Genomic DNA, 16,050 nt, shown 5'->3' with positions numbered 1-16,050 from the left:
GTCACTGGAGCTATATTTACTCTTAAGCAATTTCTCGACTAAATTTTCTCAATTACATTTTATTACTAAGAAGTAAAAACAAAAACCATTTTCAACCATTTTAGATAAAATCCTGTTAATCAGTTTATAATCGATTCGTAACTAATTCTGCTTGTTGTTTATAAATGCCATTTTGAATTGTAATACATAAAAATTACGTTTTAAATTGTAAACATTTTAGAAGATGGCCAATCAGTGCTTCCCCTGTGCTAGATGATGATATTAAATGAAAACATAATGACCCCAATGTTTACCAATCCTGTAAACAAATAAAAAAAAGCAAATCATTCAACTGCATTCACTCAATAAATATTCCCACATGTTGACACAAAAAGCTCAGTTTCTGAGGTAAACTTTTATTTAATCCTATCCACGGCCACATCCACAGGATTCTCAAATACACAGACATTTAAGTAGCTCTATATAAATACAATCATCAGCAAATTTGACCACAATAATAAATAATGCTTATATTTCCTATTTCAGTAGTTTTTCTCATCTCTGACAAGGCTGTCAAATAAATATATTTCTTTCTATAGGTATACATTCTACTTTACTGTATGGACTGCAAGCATACAAGTTACTGTATACTGCGCTAACTGATTTGAAGTGTATTCAGCAGCTCAGCCTCAGTTCAGTGGGTTTCTGAAGCTTTTCCCAGCAAAGCGAGCCTTATCGCCTAGTTCCTCTTCAATTCTGCATAGAAAGAAGGAAAGACATAATTAGTAAGTAATTAGTTTCATATTATTGTCATTATCTGGTGTCACTGTCTAAGAAGATACACAACATTTAGTATAATAATTGCTGCCTAATTTTGGCCTAAAATAACGGGGAGAGAGTGAACTGCTTGATGCTCACTAAAATCAAATGACTGAAAATAGGTTCAATGCTATGTACATTTCACATGCAACATTTTATCACCTAATTGATCACAAAGGAACTATTTGTCAAGCGAAGATTTGTTGTGGACTTCAGGTTAAGGTGCCAACGTAGACTTTAGTGGGATGGTCAGTATTTGCTTAGAGGTAAAAATAAAGAAGCTCAGATGTCTTCAGAGTTGCACTTAATGGCTTGTGAACTATGTGGAAACCGATGGACAAACAGATATCAATCTAGTCATCTATTAGCTTACAAATCAGACAAATGTATCCAATATAATGTGTATATGGTTCAACAGGTCATATCTACATGCTTTATGTTTACAAAGTGTTTGTGGCAATATGTTAAGTATAGACACCTGAGGATCTGGTTGTATTTGGCCAGGCGCTCAGAACGGCAGGGTGCTCCTGTTTTGATCTGTAGAAGGCAAAAAAAGTGAAAAAATGTCATTGTACATGTGAATCAAGCTGGTTTATTGTCTCTGTAATTCTGCAAGCTTCATTAGATTGGTAACACATACTGTTGCCAAATGATCTTACAAACTGTGTCACAACTCGGCAAATCTTGCAAAATGGCCCCTTTGACAGTTTAAACGGAGTCTATGTAGAGGTTACAACACTTCGTACCTGTCCAGTGCACAGGCCCACCACCAGGTCAGCAATGAAGGTGTCCTCTGTCTCTCCTGAACGATGGCTCACCATCACACCCCAGCCACTGGACTGGGCCATCTTACAGCTAAGGGAAAATACAGTGTATATCAGAGTCTACACTTTACAGCATTATCTAAATTTTCACATGCTATTTTGGAATATTTCATCGAAATGTATAAAATGCTTATTGACATAAATATTGTACTGCGATACATCATCCCAAATTCTGATTCTAAGTACTGTAAAATGGGTCAGTACTCTATTAAGATGTACTTATTCAAATTCTTAAATTGTATTTTGGTTGTGATGTTTTTATGTTTCTACATAAAATGATGCAATTGTTTGCAATATATTCATTCAATTTATTCAGATTCTGTGCCCAGTTACAGATGGCAGCTTACACAATCTGTCTTTCACAGCTTGTTATCATTACAAGTCCAACCATAAAAATCCTAATGATGCTTAATTACTTACATTTAAAAATAATGTTTGGTAATAATCAGAGCATTTTTAACTTGGCAGTTATAGCCAGGCTGGTACAGTTGTAAATGTTCCAAAGTAATTTAGTGATCTTGCATAATACTGATTTATTTCTTCTTCTGTTTTGAATAAATCATACAAGAAAGGCCACAATAAGAATGTGTCTGTCCAAAATTGTGTAACTGATTAATGTAAGTGCAATATCATGTATATGGAGACAATGAAACACGCTGCCTTTTATCTGGCCCAGTAGCTCCTTGTAACTGTACAGTCACGACACAGTATGGCATGCTGTTGACACAGTTATGCAAGAATGCTAATAAGATCATTTTCATTTGCCTATTACCATATCTAGCTCCATACAACCTATCAATATAAAACTCCCTTAAGAAGTTGATGCCTATTCTTCCTGCAACTGCTAAACCTAAACTCAAGAAATGATAATGATTTATAATGATGGTCTTTGGACTCACGCCTGCAAAGACTCAGTCACAGAGCCGATCTGGTTCACTTTGAGCAACAGACAGTTGCAGGCCTTCTCCTCCACTGCTTTGGAAATGCGTTTGGGGTTAGTAACTGTCAGGTCATCTCCCACTACTTGAATGTCTGTACTGCCAGTAAAATTAGTCCAGGCCTGCCAGTCATCCTGGTCAAACGGGTCCTCAATGGACACCACTTGGAAAACGGAAGGAAAAAAAAGATAAAGTTTAAAGGGCTCATATCCTACATTTTTCTTGAATTAAACACTCCCTATAACTTCAGTGTGAATGGGCAGAGCAAAACTGTAGCAGGCTGAAGAGGTGAATATATAAATAAATGTGTTGGTTTTTGCAAGATCACAAAAACAATGAATTCAAAATAGCTCTTTTGCTGCTTAGTTTCCACCTATAGACTGTATGGAGTGAGGAGCGAATGGTATATTTGTTTCACACATTTTTTCATACTATATCACACCCTTTTATTTAAAAAAAAAAATAAAATGTTTTTTTTTCATGATATGGGTCCCTTGAACAAATTAAGACTAAAGTTTAAATAAAGTGATAAATTGATTCATATTTATTATCCATTTTTTTGGCATGAGCAAAATCAACAACTCTGAGCTAAGGGTTTAGCACAGCAAGAATAGTGGGTACATGCCAGAGTTTGAAATATCTGACTGAACCTGACAGGAGAGGATTAACAGGATTATTCATGTTAAGTTCTTACAAAATTTTTCAAATATTTTGCTGATAATTAATTTTTTTTACATCTTTTAATTTTGTTTATTGATAATCTGATTACCGCTGTCACTGTCACTCACTATCAAGAAACTGAACAGATGTTACGATTAGGAATGTGGAGCTTTATTCGGCCTTCAGTAAGGTTCAAAGATTTCTGTTGGGCTACAGTCACATTCAAGATTAAAAACTTGTGGAAAGAACTTCTCAGAATATATGGGTTTGGATCAAACTTTCAGGCCTGATTAAAGCTCTAGTACCTGGATATTCCTGCACAAAGCTTTTGTAAAGTTCACCAAGCTCATCAGAGCTGATGTAACGGCTGGGGTCATCGGGTGACTTGAAGTCCAGATCATATTTTCCATCACGGTAGAATTCTGATGCTGCCACGTCCATGCCAATCACAATCTCATCTGTGTATCCTGCTTTGCTGATGGCGCTCTTCAGAAGCTCCAGTGCTTTGGCACACAGAGATATTGCAGTTAGCTTTCATCAGCTTTAATTTAGCATTATACACAGTGCTACAATAGCACTTTTTGTGATTATGTCTACTACCTTCTTTATTCTCCAGGATGTTTGGGGCAAATCCACCCTCATCCCCCACATTGGTGGCATCCTTGCCGTACTTCTCTTTAATGACGTTCTTCAGGTTGTGGTAGACCTCAGCACCAATGCGCATGGCCTCCTTAAAGCTACTGGCTCCCACTGGCAGGATCATGAACTCCTGCATGGCCAGCTTATTACCCGCATGGGAGCCACCGTTTATCACATTAAATGCCTTGAGGAACACAGCAGGTCAGGAAAACATTTAGGAACTGCAGCTGTAAATATTTCACAATATTCACATGTATTACCTGATACGAATTAGCAAATATGTAACCAATTCTTTTCTTTTCTTTTCTTTTTTAAGTTATCTGCCTCAAGATTTATTCACCACTTTCATTTTACAATTATCTACAGATCCATACACCATTCTGGATACATCTAAAAGTTCTCCATTTTATTTACAGCTTCCTGCTAATTATCTGAAACCTGTAAAGTTGTACAGGACAAACATATTAGAATCAGTTTATGTGCAACTAAACTGGTTGTATATTATTAAAAACACTGATTTCAATCTCTGGAACGTTAGCATGCATATCTAAACAATTAAAAACTGTTTTCTTTTCAGCAGTGTGTCAGATCTCTCTCCTCACCGGAACTGGCAGGATGACCTCTGGGTTTCCTGCAAGGTCAGCAATATGGCGATACAGTGGAACACCTTTCTCTGCAGCTCCTGCCTTGCAAACAGCCAGGGACACGCCCAGGATGGCATTAGCACCAAATTTAGCTGAAATGGGAAAGGGAAGGACATGCAGACAGATAAGACTTCACATTTAACTCCTAAACCCCTGGTTTATTCTGTAGTAGCTTATCTGAGATCAGTACCAACTGTTTTGCTTTAGACAGTTTAAATGTTCATATGAGTGTCACACAGATTTTAGATAAAACAGAGCAAATCAAGCACGTTCCATGTAACTTCATGCACAGCTTACATTTGTTATCTGTTCCATCCAGTTCTAGCATGAACTGGTCAATTGTCTCTTGTTCAACTACAGAGAATCCCTAGAAAAGAGCAAAAGAAAAAAAATTGTTTTGTGTTCTAAAGGACATACAATACTGTGCAAAAGTCAGTGACCACCTTTCATGCTTTTAATTTCTGGTCAAAATAGCCATTATATTCAAGTTAGTAACTTTTTTCAGGAGATATTTCTGAGGAGATATAAGTTAATCCAATTACATAAAGACAGAGAAAGTCAAAGGACAAAAGTGAAAACATACAGTACATTCAGTACAGTAAACATGCAAAAATCATTAGAAGGTACAGAGAAGACGGGACTCCCAACAATCAGACAAGACCTAGTAAACCACCAAAACTGTCATCATCAGATAAACAGTAATTAAAGCTTTCATTTTGAGGGTTAAGGAATAACAAGCTCTACTCTTGCTTCAGTTCTGAAACAATTCACAGGTGTTTCTGACCATCCTCCCACTGTGGGAAGACAACTCAATGCTGTGGGTCTCAAAGGACATGTAGCTGTCAAAAAGCTGTTACTGAGAAAAGGAAGTAGACCAAAAAAAAAAGGAAAAAGAAAACTCGCAAGTCAAACAAAGAAGCTGCTGGTATTTTCAGAAAAATGGACTGACCACATCAGAAACCAGACTTCACTTCAACATCACTGAATGTCTGAAAATGCAACCAACTTCTAAGACTAAACTTTGGAGGTGTGGAAAAATATGACTTGTGGATTTTTAAAAACTGAAAGCAAGTCTACTGAAAAGAATGGAAGCTGTAATAAAGACAAAGAAACAATTACATAAATTTTATAAATGTATAATTTATAAATATATTATATAAATGTTTTCTGCTTTTTCTCCTCACACTAAAAAATGAATAACTTGCACTTAATCTAAAATTACGTCAAATAAATGAGGGATGGTATCTGACCTTTGCACAATTCTGTAGCTGTAATAACAAAGATGAGCAAATATTCTTTTGGTGGGAAATAAAAAAAAATCACATACCTGGCCAATCAGTGCTGGTGCAATTGTTTGATTGACATGCTCAACAGCCTTTGAGACACCTAGAGTGCATAGATAAACAAAGCACTAAATAGAGCATTGGATAATACAGTGGGGGAAAGAAAAAAGTTGCAGTTGCAGAAATGATGCGTGATATATATAATGTATATATAATAACTACAAAAGTCTGCCTGTAGCCATAGAAAGCCTAGATATATAAAGAGCTTAGAGGTGTGTCTAGGTGTGTAGGTGTGAACTGGATGACTGCAGTCACAAGCACATCCCAGCATCAACCCTCTTCACTTGCATGCGCTTAGTGATCACACATTGGGAGCTAATTTAGTTGGCCATGGAGGATTCAATCCATTCCACCTCATTCCATCTGATTCCTTAAAGATGATTAATTAAATACAACACCCCAAGTACCAGTATAACACACCATCAATCATTCCATGTCTATTGCTGTCAGTTGCAACTCAAGTAAAGGCTAGATGCTCAACCAGCATTTCAGATCAGTAGGCATGCAGTGAATAGTGTGTTGTAAATGATCATCCTTAAACAGAACACAGATTTTGTTTTTCATTCACCATGCTGAAATTCCATGAACTCTCATTACAGTTACCTGGTAACAAAAAGCTGGTCCCAATAAATAATCAGTATATCTAATGAGCCTCTATTTCCAATCTAATAAACAAACAAAGAAAAAAAATCTGCATTGGGGAACAAAACAAAGACAGAATGTAAAATGTTTACATGTTCCACATACATACAGTACATAACTGGGGCTGGGTAAAGGCAGTGTTAAAAGTATTTAAAGAGTTACGATCCATTAATAGTGCTTAGCATGATTTACACTAGACAATGAAGAAATCTTTATGTAAACAGAATCTTCACTAACTGCAAATATACCACTGTGGTGAGAAATGTGAGATCTACCAAAGAGCAACTTTGTAGGTGAGAAGCCTTTCTGTGTAACAGTTATGTCTCATTCATCCATGACTTACCGCACTCCCTGCCTATTTACATAAAGCTTAAATGCCTATAGGACATCCTAAATATTGGTAATAGTTCTATCAATAACATGCGATTCAGTTTCTCAGACAGAAATAAAATCATGTATAACATCACAATATAAAATCATATAATTTAAAATCCCAAAGTCTAACCTATTACAACACTACCGATAAACCTAATTTTATTGTCAGCACCATTAAGTTTCAGAATATTTTGTTATTCATTACAGCAAATGTGTCTGTGTGCTCTTACACACCTTTGCCCAGGTAGCGTGACTTATCATTGTCCCTCAGTTCCAAAGCTTCATAAATGCCGGTGGATGCTCCACTAGGAACCGCAGCTCGAAACAGGCCTGTAAATGAAAAAGCAGAGTTAAGATAAGTAAAAAGGAGATAAATGTAAAATATACTGTACAGAACAAAATTTTAACACAAGACCAATTTTAATATATTAACGTCAACACCGCTCTGAACAATTCAATACTCTTGTAAAGACTGTGCAAGAGGGCAATCACCTTTTTCCGTGTAAAGGTCCACTTCTACAGTGGGGTTTCCTCTGGAGTCAAAAATCTCACGAGCATGGATCTTCAAGATGGACATGTTGCTGAAAAAGAATCGGAGTAGATTAAAACATTAAATACAAGATTAACAATACCAGTTTGTATAAATGTCTACTTATTTTAACACCACACAAATACATTTTGTCACAGTGAATTCTGAGCCAGCTGTAATGCTGAACATTCAATTAACTTTTTTCCACTGACAAGGACAATTACATAATCTGTTATTTTGCTATAGATACTATAGGCTACATGTACCGAGGACACAAAAAAAACAAAAAAAAAAACAAAAAACAAATTAAGCCTGCAATCATAGCCCACTTTAATCCTTGTCTGAGTGGGAAAACACTAATAACTAGCCAGAGGCATTTAAGACTAGCCAATTCTGTGACTGGCAAATGAGCACATGCTCTTTATAGTACATTGTAAAAATCAGTATGGATATACAACTCACATTAAAATCTCTTCACTCATATTAAAAGGTCTAACATTCATCAAAACATTTAATCCACCCTCTTTATATACAACCCAAAAACATGTAAAATGCAAATTAAAAACAGAATGCAGTCATGTGCAAATGATTTAAACCCTATAATGAAAATAGTACAAAGACAACAAATGTTGAAACTGCGAAATATTATTGTGTTTTGAAAAATATATGCCCATTTTGAATCTGATACCAGCAACGTTTCTGGAAAGTTGGGACAGGAATGTTAACCACTGTGTTGCATCAACTCTGCTTTTAACAACATTATAAGCGTTTGAGAACTGGGGAGACCAACTGCTGTAGTTTTGAATGTAAAATGTTTTCCCATTCTTGTTTGATATAGGATTTCAGCTGGGTCTTCTCTGACGCATTTTTCTTTCCATCATGAACCAAATGTCTTTAATGGGTGACAGGTCTGGACGGCAGGCAGACCAGTTTAGCACCCATATTCTTTTACTACAGGGCCATGCTGTTGTAACATGTGTAGAATGTGGTTTGGCGTTGTCTTGTTGATATAAGCAAGGCCTTCCCTGAAAAAGATGTCATATAGATGGCAGCATATGTTGCTCAAAAGCCTGTATTTATTGTTCAGAATTAATGGTGCCTACATGTGCAAGTCACCCCTGCCATGTGCAGCATGTATCATCGCGGACTGGCTTTCAAACTGTGTGCTGATAACAAGGTCTCTCTCTTCTTTAGCCCGGAGGATGCAGCGTCCATTATTTCCAGAAAGAATTTAAAATTTTGATTCATTGGACCACAGGACACTTTTCCACTTCGCCTCAGTCCATCTTAAATGAGCTCAGGCCCAGAGAAGGCGGCATCATTTCTGGATCCTGCTTATATATGGTTTCCTCCTTGTATGGTGGGAGTTTTAACTTGCATTGGTAGATGCAGCGACAAACTGTGTTCACAGGCAATGATTTTCAGAAATGTTCCTGAGCCCACACAGTGCTTTCCACTACAGAATCATGTCTGTTTTTAATGCAGTGCTGCCCAAGGGCAAAAAGATCACAGTAAGCCAGTATTGGTTTTCAGCCTTGTCCCTTGCATACAGAGATTTCTCCAGATTCTCTGAATCTTTTAATGATATTATGTACTGTTGGTGATGAAATGCCCAAGTTCTTTGCTATTTTATGTTGAGATTATTTGCCCTCAAAATCTTTCACAGAATGGTGAACCCCTCCCCATCTTTACTTCTGAAAGACTCTCTCTGAGCGTCTCTGAGATGCTCTTTTTATACCCTATCATGTTAGTGGCACATCATTACATCCTGTTTTCATTCATATTTTGCACAGCGCCCTGATTTTTTTGGAAATGGGGTTATATTTGCACGTCATTGTTTGAGAAGGGCTTTAGCTCAGCCTGTACATTTGTTGGCTTGGTGGAATCCTCTAACCTGTCAGATACACATGTTCTCTTCCTACACTGAATGGAAACTGCAAGTATTTGAACTTTAGAAACAAACCTATCATCTGTGGCTGAGCAATATATTACATATATATAAAGTTATATTAAAAAGATAAAGAACATTATATCCATGTCATATATGGTCAGATCTTATTTATAAATAAACATATTATATCCATGACACAATGCCCATAAACAGCAGGGTCCTTTTACCAAGCAGTTTGTTTTTTGTTCTAATGTGTATGCTTTTCCAGGACTTCACAGTTAACTGTAATCAATGTGTGCCATTTGACTGGGTGTCTCAGATGGTTTAAAATGCATAATCATTACATAAATAATAGGTTTCTTTTTTATAAATGTGCTTTATATCTGTTTAATCTGTATAATACTGTGTAAGGTATCCTGTTCATTTAAAAGAAGAAAACTGGACAAAATAGTCCAATCAAAACGAGCTGTCAGGTTTGTAAGACAGTCTTTTAGGAAAAACTGCCAGTACTCAAAAAAGAACTCATTAGCTTTATTAATAATAGTTATTTACCTTCATAAATGAAAACTACCATAATATTTTTTGAAAATATCCTGATTTTGAATTTTATCAATATCAGCCAGCCCTATCAGCAATATCAATTTCAAACACAGACCTGCCTCTTCTCTATTTCGGTACCTGCAGGCAACGCTTAGGCCTAAGCACTAATTCGATTAAGCGCTGTCACTCACTGATCTTCACACTCACCCACACACACTCCCTCACCCTCTCACTCCCCCCTCCCAAAAGGAGTCTGGAGCACAGCACATCTGACTCATGCAACAAACAAATGGACACAGTCTTAGTCCACGAAGGCTAATCATTCAATGGATTTGTCTTACTCGCGGTCCGGTCGCACTCTATGACTAAACCTCTTCTCCCAGACATGGTGGCGTTTAATCCTCTGGACAGGCGAACAAATTTCGGTCGCACGAGATATTAATGCCAACGACGGACAATGAAATACAGACCGAGAGATAAGTGATCCATGGAGCCTCAGTCTGAAAATAAATCTATCAATAGAGCCCCAGTTTGGAAAGAAAACTATCTATAGAGTCCCACTGTCGAAATAAATCGATCCACAATACCACAGCCTGAAAATAAACCGGTCTAAACTGATCCACAGAGGACGGAAGGACTAAACGGTCCCCATGTGCCTAAATGCTGTTAGTTTACTACTGAAGTAAACGAGATACATCACATAATACATTACACAACCTTAATAAGACAGTCAGAGATGCAGGATGTGCAGAGTAACCGTTACCTTGCCAACCCAGCTACGCAGTGAGGAGAAAACGCCACCTCGCTTCAACACAGATGAAGCTAAACAATCACTTCATATGACGGCTCTTCCAATGATAAAAATAAATAAATAATGCTATATATCATGCAGCAGTTCTTACCTTAGCGAAATAAAGGCTGCCAGTCACTGCTGAAGGACACCAGAGCGCTCTGCGGCTGATCTGATCCCAGGGGTGTGTCGTACACTAGGTTTTCTTCGGGAGCTCAGAACTCAGCGCTGACCATAGCGCAGCGCCACCTGCTGTCAGATTTGTGGGCTGGGCACAGTCGGAGTCTTCGTTAGCTTAGCATTAGCGATAGTTAGGGCAAAAATCAAATTTCCCGCTGTTCCCTTTGCACCAGATATAGTCGATCAGCTAAAACATGTTTAGTGTGCAAAGTCTGCTTCTTTAATTTTGCACTGGAGCTGCAAGGCTGGTGCTGCAAAGTGATATACACATATATCTCATCCATTAGCATTAAACTGCATGCCTAAATCATCACACCTGCCTTAAACGGTGTGTAGTTGTTGAGTCATCTCATTCAGACTAGCTTGTGTGGTTGCTGACACCATATTACACCCTGGTATATGTAAAAATGGGCAAAATTATCGTTTTTATCCACAAAAATAAACAAAACCAGGCTTCAAAATGGCTACTACCGTAGAAAGCGGTTGGTTGGCACTTCTCTAGCTCAACAGGGAACTCTCAGAAAACTGTCCAATAAAATATTCTTGACCAACAACCGCATTTTTTTAAGAGCTCTGAACGTTACACTCCGTTAGGTGGTGGAACTTTAAAGTTTTCTATGTTAAACAAATAAGCAAATACATTACAGAATGTTTTAAAGAGAGATTTTATAAATATATTAATTCTAGTTAGCAGAAATGACAATCAGCTATATTGTGGCATCTGTCACATGCTCCATGTTTCAGGAGGAGTTCAGGGGGCGTGGCATGCAAAGCTGTGCCTGCATGAGCCTCCTCGCTCCGCTAAGAAAGGGCGTTTCTTCTTGTTGTTGTCGTTAGTATTACTGTTTGTTAGTTTAATATAAGTGTGTGTTGCCTGGGTTTTATTGTGTTGGGGTGTGGATTTAGTTAGGTTGTGTGTCTACCATAGAGGGAAGTTATTCTGGCTGTTTTTCCACTGGCCTCCTCTGTTGTTTCATTAAAAGAGCATTGAGTACTGACTACAGCCGGATGGCAACTGACACCGTGATACATGTGCCTGGCCCTAGAGGGGAAAGTGCTACATGGGCTTGTGGACATGCCAGCGGGGCAACATGATGATCTAGTGACGGTGAACATGGCTCTTCAGTGGTGGTTCAGGCAGGTGCCGGCAGTGCTGTCAGTCTGGAAGTTACTCCCTGACAGAAGGAGATTAAAGGGAGAGCGGATAAGTGTGCTGGCGGCAAAGCTGAGCACGATGGTTCGGCAGACATATCATACCCAGAGTTCAAGAGGTGCAGGAGAAGCTGGCATTAGGATACTTCCTGAATGCACTGCTGCCGAAGGAGCTGAGATGGCATGTGCACGTCACCACACCGGTCAGCCTTCAAGCAGCCATCGCTGAGGCAGAGAGGGCAGAACTCATCCTCAGTGTGCAAACACTGCAGCGAGCAACATACTACGCAGCAGAGGAATCCTGAGCAGGAGAGGGTGTGCCAAGTGGCCACTGAACAAGCGGCAACAGAGCGACTGGTGTGCTAGCACTGCAGGAAGAGGGAACACCACTGGGAAGATTGGCTGTAGCCGCAGACTTTGAGCCGAGTACTGCATAGACAGAAAATGGCTCACTGCCCTCATTGACACTGGCTCATCGGTGTCGCTGCTATTTCTAGGTGTGCTCCATCAAACTGAGAGTGGCACACTAGACAACTGGGAAGTGATGACCATCCAGCTCAAGTCTGTCACTGGCAGTTAAGTCAACATGAGAAGGAGGAGGTGGCTCCTGGTTGCAGTGGGGGGTCTAAGCCAAGTGCACAAATTCTGGCTCGCACCAATATGGAATGCATGCATTCTCGATTTGGACATTTTATCACTCAGGGTTGTGCTCAACCTCGGGAAGGACAAGTAAAGCTGGTTGTGGCTGGGGCCATGCCTGGCAGTGTGGCCTTCCTACCCCCTGGGGGAAGCCGCCGACACAGGAGAAGCTGAACACACAGCGTCAGAACCTGTTTATGGATCACAGAGGCTGTGGGCAGCACATGACCAGCATTTTCGCCAGCTTTGATGGTGCAGTGGCTTGTGGACAAAGTAAAAGGCAGCAGAGAAGAGTGTCGTTGCTGCTATCATCGTCCCCAGCAGCGCCGAACTTGACATGGTGACCTGTGAGGAGTTCTGCCTTTCTTAAAAGGAGGATGCAAAGCTCTCTTGTTTCTTTGCTCTGACACGCTGAGGGTTAGAGGCGGATGACATACCCGGAGTGGAGTGCACCAAGGAGCCACTGCAGCAAAGTCATAGTGCTGAGAGAGGACTGGGGGCAGTTGCTGCCAAGGAGTGTACACCCCGTGACACTTGTGTTGGCCAGGACAACGGACACAGAGAAACCACGGTGGGGGTAACATGCCCCTAAGCATCTCAGAGACTTTTTTTGGACTGTGGGCTGCCGGGGGCCAATCTTGTGGTGTCTGCCACATGCTCCACGTTGCAAGAGGAGCTCAGGGTGTGTGGCATGCAAAGCTGCGCCTGTATGCGCCTCCTCACTCTGTTAAGAAAGGACATTTGTTGTTGTTGTGAATGTTGCCAAGATGGCTTGAAGACGCCTTCCTGCTATTCTGGGAAGGTCAGTGGCCTTTTCTGCTTGGTTCAATAAAAGAGCATTTTTCCTTGCACAGAGAATGGTAGTCTCTTTGTCACCACTGACACCACAATATTTTGATAAATCCCTTGCCAATGCCAAGGATATACTAACTAGCTCACACGAAGTAAATACAGAGTTGTGTCCAGATGTGGGAGAGTTTGAGTGACACATTGATTTTGACACTTGCACTGGCTTGTCCAAGTGTAGAGCTATTGTCATGAACATCAGCATATTAAATGACACAACTAGGTGTGTGCAGCATGATGATGTTATTTTCATCTCTCAAGATGAAAATAACGTAACTTTGAACCCATCTTTTAATGTATTAAATATGATCTTTTTTTTAATTTCATGTTATTTTAACTTATTTTAACTGTATTTAATTCAGTACAGAGAAAAAGATTGTTCATAATGAATTATTATATTTTAATATAAGCTAATGAAAGAAATAAAATAAATTTAACATTGGTAAAGTGTCCAGGTTTAACTTTCTTGTTATCATTCTTCAATATTTGCCAATGATAAAAAAAATAAACAAAATAAACATTCCTAACATTTAAATGAATCAAAAACATTATTTGGTTGCCATTGAATATTTATATTTGTGATTTGGTGTAAATTAAAACTCATGTTGAGGCTGGTTGGCAAAATTCATGAATGCAGTGTTTCTAACAAATCTTTTCTGACATTGAAAGTGTCTATATTTTTTAGCTAAGCGAGTCAGCTTTCGTTTGTTACCAGCTGTGGTGTCCTAATGTATGGTGCACCTGCCTGGGATATTCGGCAGAGAGTGAAAACTGCGCCAACCAACCTTGCTCTTCTCTACTGTTTTTACCTGCAACATATATATTTTAGAACAACATTTATTTTTAGAACAATATGTCAGTTTCAGAAAAGTGTGCAATCAGTAAGCCATGCAGTTTGCACAATACCAAATCAGTGGCTTTAAGCTTCCATTATTTATTAGCTTCATTAGCCTTCTAGCTCCAGGAGCAAAACTAAAGAAGCAAAATTTAGTCTTTGAGGCTGATTCAATACATTCAGACTAATCTAAGTGGCATGGCAAAAGTGTATAGTTAGAAGACCCACTGATGCAGTAAACTTTATTTCACATATTGCTATCTGGACCACTGACATTCACTGCACACCAAACAAATCTACCAACAATGGATAGCATCCAGCAGATTTTACTTGACTCATTGCGAACCAGAAAAGCTACAGTAAGATTCAGTGAGCAGTGGGGTTCATGGAAGTTTGAGACACACTGACGACCCACTATACTGGTGGAATGGTATGCCCAGGCCCAGGGCTAAGCAGGTGTGTCAGGCCCAGTCAGGCCCAGGTTAGATGAACCATGAACTTGACCCAGAGTTCCATAAAAGATGTTTGGATGCCTCAAGGGAAGCTTCTATAAAACCTGTGGATGCAGTATGTCCAGTATGTGCAGTAGGGGTGTACAAATGTATTAACAGTATCAACACCACACATGCAGCATGAGTCACATGGCATCACTGTCAGTAAACCTCATGAGGAACATCATGAAAAATGACAGATGTTGTCAGGTGATAAACGTTGTGGGTTGCACTGACCCTAACACAGAAGCTGTTGTACAGTTACAGTAATATGCAAAAGTTTGGGCACGCCTGGTCAATGTAGGAATTGTTGATTTTTCTAAGTGAAATTAAGCACACATTATCTACAGAGAACACATTTTTTTTTAAGCATTTATTTTCATTTTAAAATTAGTAACAGGAGGGTTACATCGTACAGGAGGAGGAAAATAAATAAATAAATAAATTTCTTACAATCTAGCTTTTAAACATACAATTACATACAACAACAGGTATCTCACAAGTTGAACCAGGTTAGTCTTGGTCCTTTTCAAAATAGGCAAATAGAGGACCCCATATTTTATCAAACAGCTCTAACTGTTCATTGTTTAAAAATCGCAGCTTCTCCAAATGCAGTACATTGATTAGTTCCTTTATCCACATTTCATATGTTGGTACTGACTCTTGTTTCCACATTTGTAATATATTTTTTTTTGCAATAACCAGACTAAAAAGAATGGCCTGGCGTTCATGTTTCTCCACAGTTACCGAGTCATTGGTTGGTCCCAACAAAGCCCAAAGTGGATTAGGTTTCCAGTCCCTTCCAAATGCTTTTGACAGGCAATTAAAAATACTGCCCCAAAATGTCTGTAGCTTACTACATGCCCATAACGAATGTATCAGTGTACCTTCCATTGCATTACATTTGTTACATAAGGAAGAAATATTTGGAAAAACCTTGTGAAGCTTAGTTTTACAGAGGTATATCCTATGCAGGGTTTTAAACTGGACTACATTATGTGTTACATTTATTGAGCAATTATGTATATTCTTCAGACAGATCTCCCATACATCGTTTTCTATTTCCATTCCTAACTCATTTTCCCACAGAAGCTTAATTGACTCTGTACTAGTGTTCATATGTCCTAATAATATTCGATAAAAATTGGAGGCTGCCTTCTGGTCCAAAGGATTAAATCGGTTAATTTCTTCAAGTGTATTATGTAGATAAATGGTCTGAAAGTTAGTCAGATGTGACCTTGCAAAATCCCAGACTTGTAAATATCTAAAAAAGTGTGAGACAGGGAGTTTGTAC

At 38.8% G+C, this 16,050-nt stretch overlaps 1 protein-coding gene across 1 annotated transcript; it reads right to left on the bottom strand.

Moving 5' to 3' along the window:
- Positions 1-361: 361 nt before the first annotated feature.
- Positions 362-10,865, bottom strand: eno1b (enolase 1b, (alpha)). The gene is made up of 12 exons (XM_036570870.1): positions 10,726-10,865; positions 7,356-7,444; positions 7,098-7,193; positions 5,831-5,889; positions 4,801-4,870; positions 4,462-4,595; positions 3,821-4,043; positions 3,526-3,723; positions 2,522-2,723; positions 1,545-1,653; positions 1,277-1,335; positions 362-735 (listed from the first exon to the last, which is right to left on the bottom strand). The coding sequence occupies exons 2-12, from the start codon at positions 7,438-7,440 to the stop codon at positions 669-671; spliced, it is 1,302 nt and encodes a 433-aa protein (XP_036426763.1). The 5' UTR covers positions 7,441-7,444; positions 10,726-10,865; the 3' UTR covers positions 362-668.
- Positions 10,866-16,050: the final 5,185 nt, after the last annotated feature.

The sequence above is a fragment of the Colossoma macropomum genome, unplaced genomic scaffold (assembly GCF_904425465.1).
Source record: "Colossoma macropomum unplaced genomic scaffold, Colossoma_macropomum, whole genome shotgun sequence".
NCBI lineage: Eukaryota > Metazoa > Chordata > Actinopteri > Characiformes > Serrasalmidae > Colossoma > Colossoma macropomum.
The sequence above is the reverse complement of the archived record's forward strand: the minus strand, read 5'-3'. Positions and strand labels throughout refer to the sequence as shown.

Excerpts from the sequence above, each read along its gene's own strand:
- eno1b (XM_036570870.1), bottom strand. The coding sequence starts at position 7,440 with ATGTCCATCTTGAAGATCCATGCTCGTGAGATTTTTGACTCCAGAGGA. Across the intron at positions 2,724-3,525 it reads CTTTGTGCAGGAATATCCAG|TGGTGTCCATTGAGGACCCG; the intron begins GTACTAGAGCTT and ends CCGTTTTCCAAG. Across the intron at positions 736-1,276 it reads AAATACAACCAGATCCTCAG|AATTGAAGAGGAACTAGGCG; the intron begins GTGTCTATACTT and ends CTTTCTATGCAG.